The following is a 17,181-nucleotide window of genomic DNA, read 5'->3' as shown; positions in this document are numbered from 1 at the left end:
AAATGGCCAGGGAGTGTGATAAATAATTTATCACTTGGATCGATGTTATTCATAATTTATTTATTTATTTACAAAATATTAAGATTTATTTTTATTCTTGACACCCATAAGTCTTGTTAGCGTGTTTGGGTGTTGCTTACACTAACAAACATAAACTCTAGACAAACTAACATGATATATAATTAAAACACACACACATACACATCAAACCTAATAAAAGAAAACAAAATAATATGCAGGTGAGCTTTCACTAAATGAAGCAAAACAAAGCTATTTTAATATTGTATGTATTATGAGCGTATACTTACAATATTAAATATTATTACAAAAGTATCATTCGTTATGATATTAAACCGTTTAGCAAATATTTTTTGAGTTTATACTTAATTTTATTATATTTTGTCAATTTTGCTTTAAAATCTAATGGTAGTACGTTTGCTAGTTTGAGATAATTTGTAGTTCGTTTTCCATAAATGTCGTTTGCTTTAAATGTGATTAGCTCGTGTCTTGTTATAGCCCTTGTTGTGATATTATGTGTTATTAAGCTTTTGTTGTAGTCGAAATTATTTTGACAAATGCGTGCATGTTTAACTTTTTTGTGTACTGACTGTACTTTACAGTGTTCGAATACTTCTTCGTTGTCGTTTTGATTAAATTTATCTTTTATTTTTGAAGGTATTATTATTTTTAGTGTCCTCTTTTGTCATCTCCTCCTCTTCATAATTTATAATGCCCGGGCATTATAAATAATACCTTCATTTATCACTTGGTCAAAAACATATACATTGTCGCTTTCCGATCCATTTAAAATATATTTGTGAAAATAACAGCCTGTTAATGTTCCACTACATGGCTAAGGTATCCTTTTTTTAAATTTAAAATAGCGTGCAAGTGAACAACCTTAGTAGAGCAATGATAAATGCTCACAAACGCCCATTAATATTAGCACTACAAGAGATAATAACCATGCCTTACATCGCCAATGCGCCAAAAAAAAATTATTAGTATTGCTGTTTAGCCGTAGAATATGTGATGAGTGAGTTACCACACTAACCATCCAGTGACCACCAAGTGGGGAAGGTATTTTTTTTTAAATATATAAGCTAGCGCTTGACTTATCACACTTGATGGAAAGTGATGATACAGTCTAAGATGGAGCGCGCTTGCCTAGAAGATACCTATTTACTCTAGACTTGAAGGTACCAATATTGTAGGTGGTGGGAAAAACGGAAGTCGGGAGGGTATTCCAGATCTTAACGGTGCGTATCGTAAGCTGGTACTTAGCAGAACCGTCCCATTAATGGCTGCAGTACTCCATGCACGATCTAACTTGAGTTGATATATAGTCAGAAGCTGTTCCGGTGTGAAGTACTGTTTGACCTTATTGAGGATACCAAGTTTTTTGCCAGCAGTTTTAGGTATCGACAGGTGGAGCTGTGATTATAATAATAAAGACTTTATAAACAAGAAAGTGCCAACATTAAGAACACAAATGCTGACTCTCGTAAACAAGACATCGACTGAGACTAATCTTAAAATATTACAAGTACAAATTTAAGAAATTCATCGAATAGGTATAATATTTGTAGTAAAATTAATGAACACCTATAAAATAACAATTAATTATTCATTGGAAATTTCGTATGCTGCTCATAAGTCAAAATGCCACAAAGAATTGAATAATGTTAATATTTTTCGTTCATTTTTAGTGTCGTTCTATGATAATCTATATATTTTATTACGTAGCAAGTCTTTTGACATTATCTGTCTGTAGACATGGTTGATCTCTTTGTCTACATAAATAGAAAGAAATTAAAAAGTATAGTGTCAAGTTGTCATAAGCATTTGATGTGTCGTGTTGTCAAAATTTTAACAAATTTGTTGTAGACTTTCTATAAAATATTTTTAACTGAAAATAAATGGAAAATACCAAGTGTTTCTAAAAAAAATCATGAACTGTTCATAAAGTGTACGTTAGTTAACTGCTTAACGCATACCGAGATAAATTAGTGTGGTTTGTTTTATTTAAAAAAAGACAAAATTTACAATAATGGATGGGACTTGGGTACTGATCCTTCTAGCTTTAGTAATGCTAGTTGGGTCTTATGTTGCCGGGAGTATACCTCTAAACGTGAGCATGTCAGAGGTAAGTGTTTACATATTTAAAAAAAAAAACAAAACTATGTTTTAATGAAAAACAACAACAATAAAAATAGCAACAGATGTTCGTCTACGAAATTGTCGCCCCTAAGTTTTATAACTCTTGAATTATATCTTTTAATAGCATATTTAAGAATACATAACATTAATATTGGTAATATAAATTTTAACTTATGGCTTATATTGAACGAATAACATGGATACATGCTTTAATTATTATTTAAATAGCTATTTGTATAGCTATTTAAATAATAATTAAAGCAGTATGCAGCTGCTTAAAGCAGATTTCTCGACCATTAAAGCTGTGAAACCATCCATAGTGGAATTATACCTAATTTCTTTGTTCAGATGATAAAGTCTAGCTGAAGACTTCAGCGTTAAATGTAAGCAAGCACTGAGAACTTGTTGACTGTTGCTTTATATTTCTATCTATAAAAACAAATTTGGTCCTGACAAACTATCAATGCACAGCTAAAACCACGGAGTATCTCGAATACTGAAATTTGGAAAATAGGTTTAGTTTATAACAAATGCAACTGCTAAGAAAAGATTTTATTAAATTTCAACTTTAAGGAGAGGAAATGGGAGGGGTGTCTTGTATGAATTTAACCCGTACAAAATTGAGATATATATGTAATTTGATTGATGAATGGCAGTTGAAATCTGGCATTCTGATAACTTATTTAATTGGAAACACAATAGGTTTAAGATTAATAATGTTGTAAACATCGATGATTTTAAATGTATCAGTTAGTCATCTTTCTTATAATGTCAGAATATACTAATTGTGTCCAATAAATCAAAAGGTTATTTAAATATGGAACTTTTATTCTGTGGCTATGACACAATAATTACTATGATAATAGGTTATGTAAGTATTGCATAGCATTTGCAATATATTTGTCAAACCTATTACTAAATAACATATTTGTAATTCATTTTAAATTTTATTTATTGCCTTTTAAACATATAATATATAATACACACATATAATATTGTTATATCTACTTCCTTCAGCGACCTGCCCTGACTTCGTCTGGGTTGAACATTTATATATTTTTAGACATCATATGTGGGTATAATTTATTTTAATAATGAGTAAAGTAAATCGAATCACAATTATTTTTACAATACTCGTCAAATGGTTACTTTTGTACGAAAAAAATTGACACTTATTGTAATTTTTCTAGGCATCACTATTTTTTTTTTAACAAATTGCCTGTTACACTCTGATATTGTAGGTTTCAATAGATGAAAGATTTTTTAAAATTGGTTTAATAGTTTTTAAGTTAATCCATTACAAACAAACAGTATATAACTATTGGTTTGATTTTTTTTTAAGGAATTATTTTTCCTAATTACCCCTCAAATTATGCGTAAAACTTCGAACGTAATGTTCGAACCTACGACAATGCTGAACCCGTAAACAACTCAATTGACGCTATACAATGTTCCTATAGGAATTGTCAATTTTATAACATTTTTATACTATTTGTGGCATTTGAAATGATACGAAGGTATATATATTTTTTATTATATACAATATTAATATATTCTTTATTCATGTAGGTTTTTAAAAACATTCGTTATTTTCATGTTACATGATTAAAAAATAATGTTAAGTTGCTGCTTGTTCATCTTTGAAGACAATACAAACTGTATTGTTATATTAAGTAATAGCCTACTTATTCCTTAAAAACCGGTATACACCTCCGATGTTGCAAGTGTCCATGGGTGGTAGTCACTTTCCATCGGGTGAGTCTTCAGCCTGTTTGGCTCTTTCATAAACAAAAGCCGACTGGCAAGTGGGCCACCACATGATGGTAAATGTACACCACTAGACATTGATATTGTAAGAATATTAACCATCCCTTCATCTCCATGCGAAACCTTGGGAACTAAAATTATAGATCCCTCTTGTCCATACTTACATTAACCCACTCTCTAATCAAACCGGAACACAACAATGCCAGGTATTTCTGCTTTGTATATATATGATCACTGGGTGGTATCTACCCAAGCGGGTAAACCTCTGCCAACAAGTAAATATGTCTAAAAGAAAAGTAATTTATTTCTTTTAAGATTTCATCACGAAGTTAACATGTTGCCGTTTGCACAATTTTATATATTACATATTGTTTCGATATCACAAGAGTTACAAAACGTGACAATAACGTTTGTTTTTTTAATCTACATTTGTTTTTTTTTATAACACTAGACTGTCTTTTTATTATAAAGTTTGTTAGGATGAATGGATCTTTGTTTTTCGTTCACGGAAAAATTATTGAACAGATTTGGATTTTGGAACTTTGCCTTAATTCCTTCACAAGTGCGCGTAGCCGCAAGCGAAAGCTAGTGGTAAATAAAATGGTTATTTCCTTTTGTTTTTATTGATGTGTTATTTATTTTCCCTAGTGGTTTAACATATAAGGTAAATTATATATATAATTACGAGCATATGGGCCACCTGATGGTAAACTCCACCAACGCCCATACACATTAACTTTATAAGAGATGTCAACCATCGCTTTCATCGCCAATGCGCCAACCAACCTTGGGAACCAAGATGTTATGTCCCTTGTGTCTGTAATTACACTAGCTCACTCACCCTTCAAACCGGAACACAACAATACCAAGTACTGCTGTTCTGCGGTAGAATATCTGATGGGTGGGTTGTACCTACCCAGACGAGCTTGCACAAAGCTCTACCACCAGTAAAAATCTCTATTTATTCATATAATATAAGCAAGTATGACTTTCTATTTACATAACAATATCTATATATTACTCATATAATAAGGGTGTAAATAAAATGTTTATATCGCCAGTAAAGTCGTCATGATTTTGATAAATTTGCAACCGGACCTATAGTTTTGGAGGTCTCGTAATGAGTCAGTCAGAGAGTAGTATTCTCCTATATATATATAAATAAAATTTCTTCTTTTTCATAGGATAAGTTGCTCAAAGTGACAGTATTTGGAGCCGGTCTGCTTGTCGGGACAGCATTGGCTGTGATCATTCCGGAGGGGGTGCGAGCTCTGTTCGCCGAGCGTACTGTTCTCGTGACGAAGGACTACACGCCCGAACCGAGTCGACAAGATGATCTTCATTCTGTTATTGGAATATCGCTTGTGTTGGGTATGCCTGCATTCTATTCTTCAGTCTTTTTTTTTTTTATAGAATAGGAAGGTGGACGGGCATATGGGCCACCTGATGGTAAGTGGTCGCTAAACGCCCTTAGACATTGGCATTGTAAGAAATGTCAACCATCGCTTATAGCCAATGCGCCACCAACCTTGGGAACTAAGATTTTATGTCCCTTGTGCCTGTAATTACACTGGCTCACTCACCCTTCAAACCGGAACACAACAATATCAAGTATTGCTGTTTTGCGGTAGAATATCTGATGAGTGGGTGGTACCTACCCAGACGAGCTTGCACAAAGCCCTACCACCAGTAAGTCTTTATCTGATTAATAATAATAATAATATCCTGGAACACTATCCACAAACGGCCATCTGATCCAAAACTAAGCATAGCTTGTAGTATGGAAACCAGACAACTGATATACTGCATATACTACTTTTTTTTTGCAAATACATACTTATATAGATAATTAAACCCAGACTCAGGACAAACAGACAATGTTTATGCACACAAATGTCTGTCCTGGGTGGGAATCGAACCCACAACCTTCGGTGTGAAAGGCAAGTATCTATTATATAGTATTTTTTGATGTTGAGCTTGGCCGCCGTGGCCGAAATCGGCCTGGAGGACATTATTATATCACAATGAAACCAATGTTTCCAGACGAACATTGCATACCAGACGAAAATTAATTTTGCTTTTAAAAATACAAAAACAATAATCACGTCTATGTAATTCAAATATGACAAACTATAGCGCGATTTAAATTACTACTAACGCCATCTATTATCCAATAATAAAAACTATTATCATATATAAGCAAAACCTTTTGTTATTTCAATGAGGAACAATCTGGATTACAAATGAATAAACTTGTAGTTGCTTTGTAAACAAAGATTTTAATTTAAGATGTTTTATTGGGAATATTTTTATATATTGTGTTTAAAATGGTCCTGTAACTCTTTTGGTGTACAAAAAAGGATATTCTCTATTTTATTCTATCAACCAAGCCAACCGGCCCGTTTAATAAATAACCGTGAATCCTTGTTATTTTATTTATTTGGGTGTTTGCGGTTATCCGGTAGTACTGTACCACAAACAACAATATCTAAATACAGAAATTGAGCTAAATCGTTAGTCCTGATACACGTAATAAATCTGTATATATAAATATATCTATAAAATAATTTCTCATTTAATATTGTATATATAATAAATAAATTAACAGGAAAATATGAATATTTATAATATAGGTAGGTTTATTGCAGTTTTCTTTTTCAAACTGGTTTTCGCAAACATGTTGTGTTTTCAATAATAATATAAATTGCTTATTAATCTATTCATATCAAAGTAATAATAATGTGTACTTCGATTGTCTGCTGGGTAGTTTAGGAGGCTGTAGATTTCGAGATAGTGGGCTTAAATCCAATCACCACGACTGGTCGTAGTCGTGGCCGTCTAATGCCCTATGTCCACTTGAATAAAATATTACACGCAAGAGTTAACTTGAGATGCGAGCGGAATGCTCCTTTCTCTCATTTGCGCTGTCACCGCGCTCGCTATCGACTATCGTCATCCGAGCGAAGCCTTAAGTTAACTCTTGCGGGTGGTGGGGTTTGATTTTGATAGGTACGTTATCCAGGTCGACTTTCGGTTTAAAGATCTCAAAGATAATTTTTCACTTAAAGAGTACCTTAACTAATATTTTTTTAAGGTCCTTCAGACCGATTTCGGCCACGGCGGCCAATCTCAAGATAGATTAGCCAACTGCGCAGGAGATATTATAGTGCACAAGTGTGTGCGCAAACACAGGTACACTTGCTATTCCCTAACTCTCATAATCCTATGGGACGTCCCACACGACCGAAAAAGATCAGGCACGGGACCAACGGCTTTACTTGCGCACTAACGCACGTGGGAGTTTACACACTACCAACTTTCAGACTCCGAACTACTTTGGTATTATATATATATATATAACTTTTACATAATATGAAAACGTTGCTATATATTATATTAAATTCTCATACTTGAAGAATCTTAAAAAGGCTTTAAAATCCCTTTCTATAGGATTTGTTTTGTATAAATTCAGAAGGAACAAGCACACATAACTTAACAATTTATTATATTAGTTAAATGTAAACCCATTTTTTTTCAGGTTTTGTCTTCATGTTAATAGTAGACCAAATGTCTTCAAAGTATAATGATGCAAGTAATCCCACTGAGAAGAACATCACCGCTACCGTCGGACTGGTGGTACATGCGGCTGGTGAGCGTTTTGTACCATTTATTGTAAATAGCTAATGATCGGCATGCATTAGATTTCGTTTTGTATTTTTCGTGCCTTTTATTGTTTTGTTGACATGACATGTCAACTGTTAATGACATTGTCAAAGTTTCAACTAAGTCGGATGAATAATATAGGATCGATTACGGGACTAAAAACGACTAAAAGGGACGGGCAATTGGGCCACGTGATGGTAACTGGTTACCACCTACCAAAAAGGATGGCGCTGTAATAAATATTAACCATTCCTTATATATAAAACATCGTGAGGAAACCTGCATGTGTCTAATTTCATTGAAATAATGCCACATGTGTATTCTACCAACCCGCATTGGAGCAGCGTGGTGGAATAAGCTCCAAACCTTCTCCTCAAAAGGGAGAGGAGGCCTTAGCCCAGCAGTGGGACATTAACAGGCTGTTACTGTTACTGTTACATTCCTTATATTGCGAATACGCCACCAACAGTGAACTAACGACATGTTCCTCGTGCCTGTAGTTAAACTGGCTCACTCAAGCATTAATCCGGTTTAAACGCAATACTCAGCTAATGCTGTTTATCGGTAGATTATCTGATGAGTGGGTGGTACCTACCCAGGTGGTACCTACCCAGACGAGCTTGAGCAAAGCCCACCAAGTCAAGAAGTCTAACATAATCCATGCGATTTGCTAATAGCTCTATTACGTTATGTACACGGCTTTTGAAGCCGAGATGGCCCAGTGGTAAGAACGCGTGAATCTTAACCGATGATCGTGGGTTCAAACCCGGGCAAGCACCACTGAATTTTCATGTGCTTAATTTGTGTTTATAATTCATCTCGTGCTTAACGGTGAAGGGAAACATCGTGAGGAAACCTGCATGTGTCTAATTTCATTGAAATTCTGCCACATGTGTATTCTACCAACCCGCATTGGAGCAGCGTGGTGGAATAAGCTCCAAACCTTCTCCTCAAAAGGGAGAGGAGGCCTTAGCCCAGCAGTGGGACATTAACAGGCTGTTACTGTTACTGTTACACAGCTTTTGATTAATATATATTTATTTGTGATACAACACATTACTCCATTTAACTACTTATATCCACTTTAATTTTCGAAATTCTGATAATAATTTCGCTGACTGAAGTTAGCTTAGCAGCATATATTCTTCTAATGTATTTATATGGTTTTTAGCTGACGGTGTAGCTCTCGGGGCTGCCGCTACCACTTCCCATGCGGACGTCGAGCTGATCGTTTTCCTAGCGATAATGTTGCACAAAGCGCCCGCCGCCTTCGGTCTTGTTACGTTCTTACTGCACGCTGGCTTGGAAAGGTAATTTAGATAGATAAATAGATTCAGCTTCATCGCAAACAACGCACTGCGTCACATTCCCTCCCGATTTCAATGGCGTCTTAAGCCGAGGTCTGGCCTCACAGGAGCCCTTAGGACGTCCGTTTCTCTTGAACCCTTCGCGTGGCTAACAACATCCGGTTGAGTTCAACTCGCCCATCCCGCCCGGTGACGCTGTAGAGACCACTTGGGCCAACAGCAATACACAGTCCGAAAAAAAAATCTGCGTCACAGATATACACAAATATACCAAATATAAGATTAGAAGAAATAAAATATATATCTTCTATAAGTAAATTAAACTTATTTAATAAAAATAATAAAATGTCCAATGTTAGTTTATTATTATATATATAATTTTTTACATTGACTATAATTGTCAATGTAAAAAATCATTTATATATTTTACCACACTGTTATATAAGTTAAAATTTTGTCAATTAGAGTGTACTTAAGTGAGCAACAACTTTTATTTGTATGTCATGTTAGCCTATAATTGGTATATACTTTGAAACATTACTTTTATATACGCATTAAGAAAATGTATTTCTTAGTATATAACTTTGGCTTCTTAATAAATAAGTAAATAAATATATAAAATTGTGACTATACAAAAGTCTGATCACAAAGCGTATTTGGTTAGCGTCGTTGCCTCATTTATTCTAGAGAGCCGTGCCTTCGTGTTGGGTTAACGCGTGAATACGTTTTTCCAGCGATAAAAAACCTCTTTTTTATGGAGAAGTTTGTGTGGTATTTCCACACACAAATGCGGGGATTAAAGGGTATCTGTGTGTGCCCTGATATATATTCTACCAATCAGATGAATTATTAAGACAAATTAAAATCTCATGAAGGCTCAGCCTAGTTTCGACCAAAACAAAGGTTTTCAGTGTAAGTCGTAAAAACTTAGAAAATTATCGTGAAAAGATTTGTCTTAAAGGGACTTTGAGCACTAAACGGCCACAACCAGGGTGACTGGTTAGTCACCCTGGTTGTGGCCGTAACATCATTAATGAGAAATTTAGCATACCTTAGAAATAGGAAGCACAGCTTGTATGTCATCCTTTTCAATATCAAGCCTTGTGTTAACTCGGTGTTCATGTGGTGTTTCTTCAGTGGTTGAAGTAGCACTTGGTGTGGCAGATACCTTCGCTGACCAGCTAATGCGGGCTGTACCGCGACCAGAAAATATGAAAGGCACACTTGGCCGCAACGATCTATTTATTTATTTAAATACACAATATAGAATTATTATTACTGGTGGTAGGGCTTTGTGCAAGCTCGTCTGGGTAGGTACCACCCACTCATCAGATATTCTACCGCAAAACAGCAATACTTGATATTGTTGTGTTCCGGTTTGAAGGGTGAGTGAGCCAGTGTAATTACAGGCACAAGGGACATAAAATCTTAGTTCCCAAGGTTGGTGGCGCATTGGATATGTAAGCGATGGTTGACATTTCTTACAATGCCAATGTCTAAGAGCGTTGGTGACCACTTACCATCAGGTGGCCCATATGCTCGTCCGCCTTCCTTTTCTATAAAAAAAAAAAAAAAAAGAATATAAACAACACATACAGAAACGATCACGTCCTGGACGTTCGTCTAGTGCACAAGGTTAAGATAGATTCGCAAATGATAAATTTGTAGGTTGTATATAATTTGAATGTCTTGTTGTTCCCGTTTTGCTCAGAAACCGTATAAGGAAGCATCTCCTGGTATTCTCGTGCGCCGCGCCGCTCCTTGCCGTCCTCACGTACTTCGGTATCGGAAACGAGAGCAAGCAGACGTTGAGTGACTTCAATGCTACCGGTAAGAACTGGTCTTTCGATCTTGTATATAAATTGTCATTAATAACGCAGACGAGGGAATGAACCTTACCAACTTTATTGCAAAGCTAATCATGGGGGGGGGGGTTGAGATGTTGTGTCAAGAGATATGTGATAGGCCTGTGATAAAACTGGCTCATTTACCATTTAAACGATCCGTCGTACTAGTGGCTAGCTTACAAGGCTTCCAGAGGTCCTGGGTTCGAACCCCGAATCGCGCCAATGTAATATTATAAGGTTTTTCAGTCAATAAATTCTCTGCAGCGGCCCGACGTATGAAGTTGGTACTTATACTCGCTTACTAAGAAAAACACGTATAGATCTTGGTTCTGCCCCTTATCGAACCTCTTTCCGGTCGTATCGGATTGTGAATATGAGAGTGAGAAATGAGAGTGGATCGTGAGCTCTTTAATATCTCCTACGGAGTAACCTCCGTTGAAAATGGTCGTCTGACCAAAATCAGTCAAGAGAAGATCACCATTTGAAATAGAACAATAATTCAGAGCATTGCTATCTTTGGTATAATAACTGGCGAATAAGTGGTGACTCTCGGGGACCATCACCTAATTTTGTGGTGCCTACCACCGCTAAATAAATTCGAGGTGGCTTATTTTTCGTATGAAATAATAATTACTAAAACCGATGCTTATTAAAAAGATTTATAATTGTTATAAAAAACATACATACAAATTGGATCCTCAATCGATTGTACATTAATAATACATATATGCAATTATACACCTATTTATAATTTACTATTATTATAATTTAAAAATATAAGCTGAGATGACCTAGTAGTTAGAACGCGTGAATCTTAACCGATGATCGTGAGTTCAAACCCGGGCAAGCATCACTGTATTTTCATGTGCTTAATTTGTGATTATAATTCATCTCGTGCTTGACGGTGAAGGAAAACATCGTGAGGAAACCTGCATGTGTCTAATTTCACTGAAATTATGTCACATGTGTATTCTACCAACCCGCATTGGAGCAGCGTGGTGGAATAAGCTCAAAACCTTCTCTTCAAAAAGGGAGAGGAGGCCTTAGCCCAGCAGTGGGACATTAACAGGCTGTTACTGTATAATTTAAACAAAATCTTTTCTTTCAGGTATTGCGATGTTGTTTTCGGCGGGAACGTTTTTGTATGTAGCAACAGTGCACGTGTTACCTGAACTCACACATCCGCATTCACACACACATACACTGTTACCCCTCCAAGATGGCGTCCCCACAAAGAAAGGTTTTGGCGGTTTACAGCTCTGCGAGGTTATAATATTAGCGATCGGTGCAATGTTTCCAGTACTTCTGACTATGGGACACGAACACTAGTTTATTTAAAAAAATAACGGACTTCTTATAGAAAAAAAAATCAAAATTCGAATTTCGAATTCGGAGCAAATAAGAATTTATCGTTGATAATCTGAGCCCGTGACTTCTGTTGCATTTGGATTTGATGTTTTTCTTTTTTTGAAAAACATCAAATTACAGGCAGTGACTAAGCTGGTGATGTTTGCACAAACCAACAGATTACATATTAATAAAAAAATGACGATTTGGTCAAATAAAAAAAAAAATAGACACAAAAATCTATTGGTGCGTTTCAAAATAATCTTTAGAGCTAGTCATTAATCACAGACTCTCATTCACCGTAGAATACAATCTTGAAATGCCAAAAGGTTATATGCGATATTGGTAATAATTATAAAATTTAAAAGACAAACGCATCAAAATAGCGTATCAACAGAAATCACTATACGACATTTCACGAGTGTGATATGATGTGAAGTTCTTTCGGAATAGCATTGCAATCTGTGCTTAATAATTTCAAAAAGTATTATGTATAAACGAACTCATATTGAACGACTGTCATGCCCATAGAGGCTTTAACATTATGACGTTATGTACATTCGAAAACGATAACACGTCATCAATTGACGTTTAAAAATTTTAGTTTTCTTTTAAGTGTAGATATTTCGCGATTACATTCGTTTTATTCTGATAAAAATATAATAAAATCCACTGTTCATAATTACAATGGAAGAGATGCTTCATTAAAAGAAGTTGAAATATCATAGCGCCAGTGGCGCCACGTGGCCAATTTTTCAATTTAAAGCATTCCAATTTTCAAAGTCTGTCTCAGATATGAGAAACGCCCATTAAATAGTGAAAATGATCATTAAAAATGATGGTCTTTTCGGTACATGTGACCGCAGACGTGCAACGTTTGAAATGTTCTTGTTGATAAAATATCTTATTAGCGTCAATAGTACAACTGTAAACAGGTTAACCAGTGATATAGAAATCGTTGGTTCTATCCACACTCCTACAGGCTTGAACAGGATATAATGGGAATATTGGTAATACAGTGAATATGTGATAATGATAATTAAAAAAACGCGTTAATCCCCATTACAAATGACTCGTTTGATTCAAACATTGCATCTAAATAATAAAGCTTTCTGATTGGTCGTTATTGCTCGTCTGCGATTGGTCAGTCGACGTGTTTAATTGCTCATTGGTATTCAATTTACCAAAACAAGATTCCTATTGTATGAATTTATTATGTATTTTGAAATTATTTGCTTATTTAATTATAATTTAAATTAAGATATTATAATAATTATCTTTTAAATTTTATCAACATTTGTGATGTAAAATTTTGACCTTCTCTTCTAAATATTTGAAATCGACGTCAATCAAACAATTTCAACTTTGATATATAAGGCTGTGTATGTCATTGACTGGCTCGTCTAGTGGCTAGATGGGTATAGCAGTGTTTCCCAACTAATGTCTAAAATTTTTAACCTTTAAAAATTGTTGTTCCCTTAAGAAATATAAATAATAAATTTTAGGAAGAAATCACTATGAAATTATGGTGAATCCCCGACGAAGTTTACTTGACGACTCTAATTACCCAGTTGATATTTTGGTAATGTCAAACGAAATTATACCTGATAATTATTTACAGCATTTTTTTAAGAATTTGCCTTTTGTTGTTAAATTTGTCACCGATATCATTGCATTTAAATAACTCAAAGCGAAAGGGTTAACGTCGTGTCGAGTCCATTTTTAAATTGCCCCCCTTAACTATCAAATTGCTCCTTTGTGGGGTGTGGACCCCACGTTGAGAAACACTGGTGTATAGTGTGGTATACACTCCCATGCAGAACCAGGAAGTCACGTGCTTTACGTTAGGCCGTTGATCCTGCGTCTGAACTCTTTCCGGTCTTTTTTGTCGATTATAAGAGTGAGGAAATAGAGAGTGCACCTATGTTTACGAACTTGAGCACTATAATATGTCCGGCGCAATTAGCTATTCGCCCTTGAAACTGGCCACCGTAGCCGATATGAAGATTAATATGTGTTTAATTATAATACAAGATGGATGGACCTCATAATTTTGGTGTTGTTTTTTCTTGGACCAAAATAGTGCTAAAAAGCGTATCAACTTCGAACTGTATCTAAATGTAGGATAAAATTTTATGTCACAATTTTAAACATTTTTAATCTGTAGCATATTTTTTTAAAGAATCTTGCTTATTATTATTATTTCTTTTTAATTATTTTTTTTTAAAGAAAATAGCAAATATATTTTGTAATATATGTAGGAAGTTAGTTAAGTTTTTTTTTTTAAAACAGTATTTCTTTTATGATAAATATATTTGAAAATAGGATACTGGACGTTGTATGACACGTCAGGTTTTGTTTTAACGGCTTCGATTACCGTGTCGAAAATCGAAATCGAAATAGTAATTTCTTTGCTTGTAACTGTTTGGAATTCTTGAAAAAATATCACCAACAGTTAAACAACATATCATAAATTTTTGTTCATAATTAATTCAGTATTTTTATCACCAACATGATTCTATTTCAATCGAAGAGGAATAAGACAAACAAACCATAGATTAACATTCCATGCGTTTCGCTAATAGCTCTGCTATACAAACAGTTCTCGATTAGTACATCTTTATTTATAATGCCAAACTATTATATTACACTTACTTATATGCACTTCAATTTTTCTTCCAAAGTTGCAATAATAACTTTGCCGTCATTTCTTTTTGCCGACCAATTATATCACGTCAGTTCAAGGTTAATGTTGTTCGTTTATATTTACTTCCATATGTGGTTGACATTTTTTTAGGAATTCGAATTAATAATTCAAGATTGAATATCTAGGGTGGTTTAAAGAGGAGGAGTTAAGAACAAAATATATCGATTAATTAGTTTTTTTTTTTTTTTTAAAAGTAGGCAGACTAGCAAACAGTGCTCTTAAATGTAGGCACTGTAAAAATATTAATCATCCCTTACTTCGTTAATGACGATGTAGTGTGACCTAACCTTGGGAATTAGATGTTACGTACATTGTGCCTGTGTACACTGGCTCACTCACCATTTAAACTAGAATAGAACGATACTAAGTATTACTGTTTGGCTATGGAATATATGATAATTTGGTTGTATCTAACTATCTACCCAGGCAGGATAATCTTGGTTTAACCATGCATGCATGATATTATTGCAACAGTTATAAGAGGTAGGTATTGTCCACAGGTCAGGTGTATCTGAAGGGAGATAACGCGTATCTCCCTTCAGATACAGTGGTCAATATTTTGACGATATTGCTCAGCGCAAACTCTGTCCAATGGCGTACTATTTCCGAATCGGCCGCATATTGAGATGATTCGTTTATGAAAACGTGAGGTAGCTTTAAAATTACTGTCAAATTCGAATGACAGCGGTTTCAACGTCAAACGGATGTTAATACTCACTGTCAAGTGAATGTCATTCTAAAAGCATACTTTTTTATAATATATTTATATACATAATTGTAACGACCGTTATTGTATATAATAATAATCGTCAAAAATATGTGTAATTGACAATTCAATTTCGCTATTCTGTTATCGCTTAGGTTAGTTTATATTAAAAACAATATAGTACAGTTTAAAATTTTATGACATCTTTAAATCTGTTTCGATTTATTATAAACTAGCGGTCATTACAATTTAAGACTTGAGTGGAAGCAGTGTTGCTGAATAGTTGACCTCGATCTCAGGTCGATCGATATCAATAGTACTATCGAAATTATAGTCTTGTGTAAATACAATTGTGTAGTAATTATAGCTCTCCGTACAAAATACTATTGATAACAGCAATACTATCGATACTAGGCGTCATAGGCGTCATGAGCGGGCTTCAAACCCCCGTCTGGGGGCGCGTACACTTCTCGGGAGTGCGGCCGAAGGATCCTCTCTCATTGGTCTCTTCAGTCATGAACGCAAGTGCCTTCGCGATGCCGCTTAAATCATCTGTCAAAGATGCAGAGGCCTATATTATTATTATCGATACCACCACGTATTCACACGTGACTATAATGTCGATACACTATCGGCAAGTTTTACTGGTGGCAGGGCTTTGTGCAAGCTCGTCTGGGTAGATACCACCCACTTATCAGATATTCTACCGCAAAACAACAGTACTTGGTATTGTTGTGTTCCGGTTTTAAGGATAAGTGAGCCAGTGTAATTACAGGCACAAGGGACATAACATCTTCGTTCCCAAGGTTGGTGGCGCATTGGTGATGTAAGTGATGGTTAACATTTTTTACAATGCCAATGTCTATGGTCGTTGGTGACCACTTACCATCAGGTGGAACATATGCTCGTCCGCCTTCCTATTCTATAAAAAAAGCAACACTACGTGGAAGAAGGTGTTATGAAACAGAAATATAATTCTAAGCAATTGTCAGTCTTATGTTATTAAGTTGATTACTAATTATTGTACGTATGCTATTCATCCATTACGTTTAGCTCTTAAAGCTTTAAAACGTGAGAGCCGAATGTAGCATCATGTGTATGGTGACTTGAAATGTTCATTATTGTAAAAAACTCAAAATGTTTAATAATTTGACAGTACATACGTCTTCAATTATCCCGTAACATGTTATATAAAACATATTAGAAGTTATGTATAGATTTTTTTTGTATATAATGGAATTATAGCAATAATTCGTTAAGAAAATCAGGAAATGTAGTTATTAATTGTTGCTATCAAAGAGAGATTAAAAATTAATCTCTTTTTATAATAATTATTTTGTGATAACGGTTTTTTTAAATGTACTGATAGTGTTTATTAAAATTAAGTAGTAATTTTATTACGTATATTTTTCTTGCTTTGCTTTTTTAAATTTTGAAAATGATAAATAAAATTATTAAGTGTTAAATCCGGAAAGTTTTTTTTTTTATTATTTTTGGTAGACTGGCAAGTAGGTGGTTAGAAATATTACAATCTTATTTCGCCAATACGCCCTAATTTTGGGAACTAAGATGTTATGTACTTTGTGCCCGGTCAAACTGGCCCTTTAAACCAGGACAACAATACTAAGTGTTGCTGTTAAGCGGTAGAATATCTGATGACTGGGAGGTACCTACCCA

General features: G+C 34.7%; 1 protein-coding gene across 1 annotated transcript; it reads left to right on the top strand.

Annotated features, from left to right (window-relative positions):
- Nucleotides 1-1,858: 1,858 nt before the first annotated feature.
- On the top strand, nt 1,859-14,309 carry LOC126778905 (zinc transporter ZIP9). Its single transcript, XM_050502659.1, has 6 exons — nt 1,859-2,146; nt 5,112-5,298; nt 7,466-7,576; nt 8,762-8,900; nt 10,609-10,727; nt 11,853-14,309. Exons 1-6 carry the CDS (start codon nt 2,051-2,053, stop codon nt 12,071-12,073), a joined length of 873 nt encoding a protein of 290 aa, XP_050358616.1. The 5' UTR covers nt 1,859-2,050; the 3' UTR covers nt 12,074-14,309.
- Nucleotides 14,310-17,181: the final 2,872 nt, after the last annotated feature.

This window comes from Nymphalis io, chromosome 27, assembly GCF_905147045.1.
Source record: "Nymphalis io chromosome 27, ilAglIoxx1.1, whole genome shotgun sequence".
Classification (NCBI taxonomy): Eukaryota; Metazoa; Arthropoda; class Insecta; order Lepidoptera; family Nymphalidae; genus Nymphalis; species Nymphalis io.
Note: the sequence above shows the minus strand (reverse complement) of the source record. Positions and strands in the feature narration are given on the sequence as shown.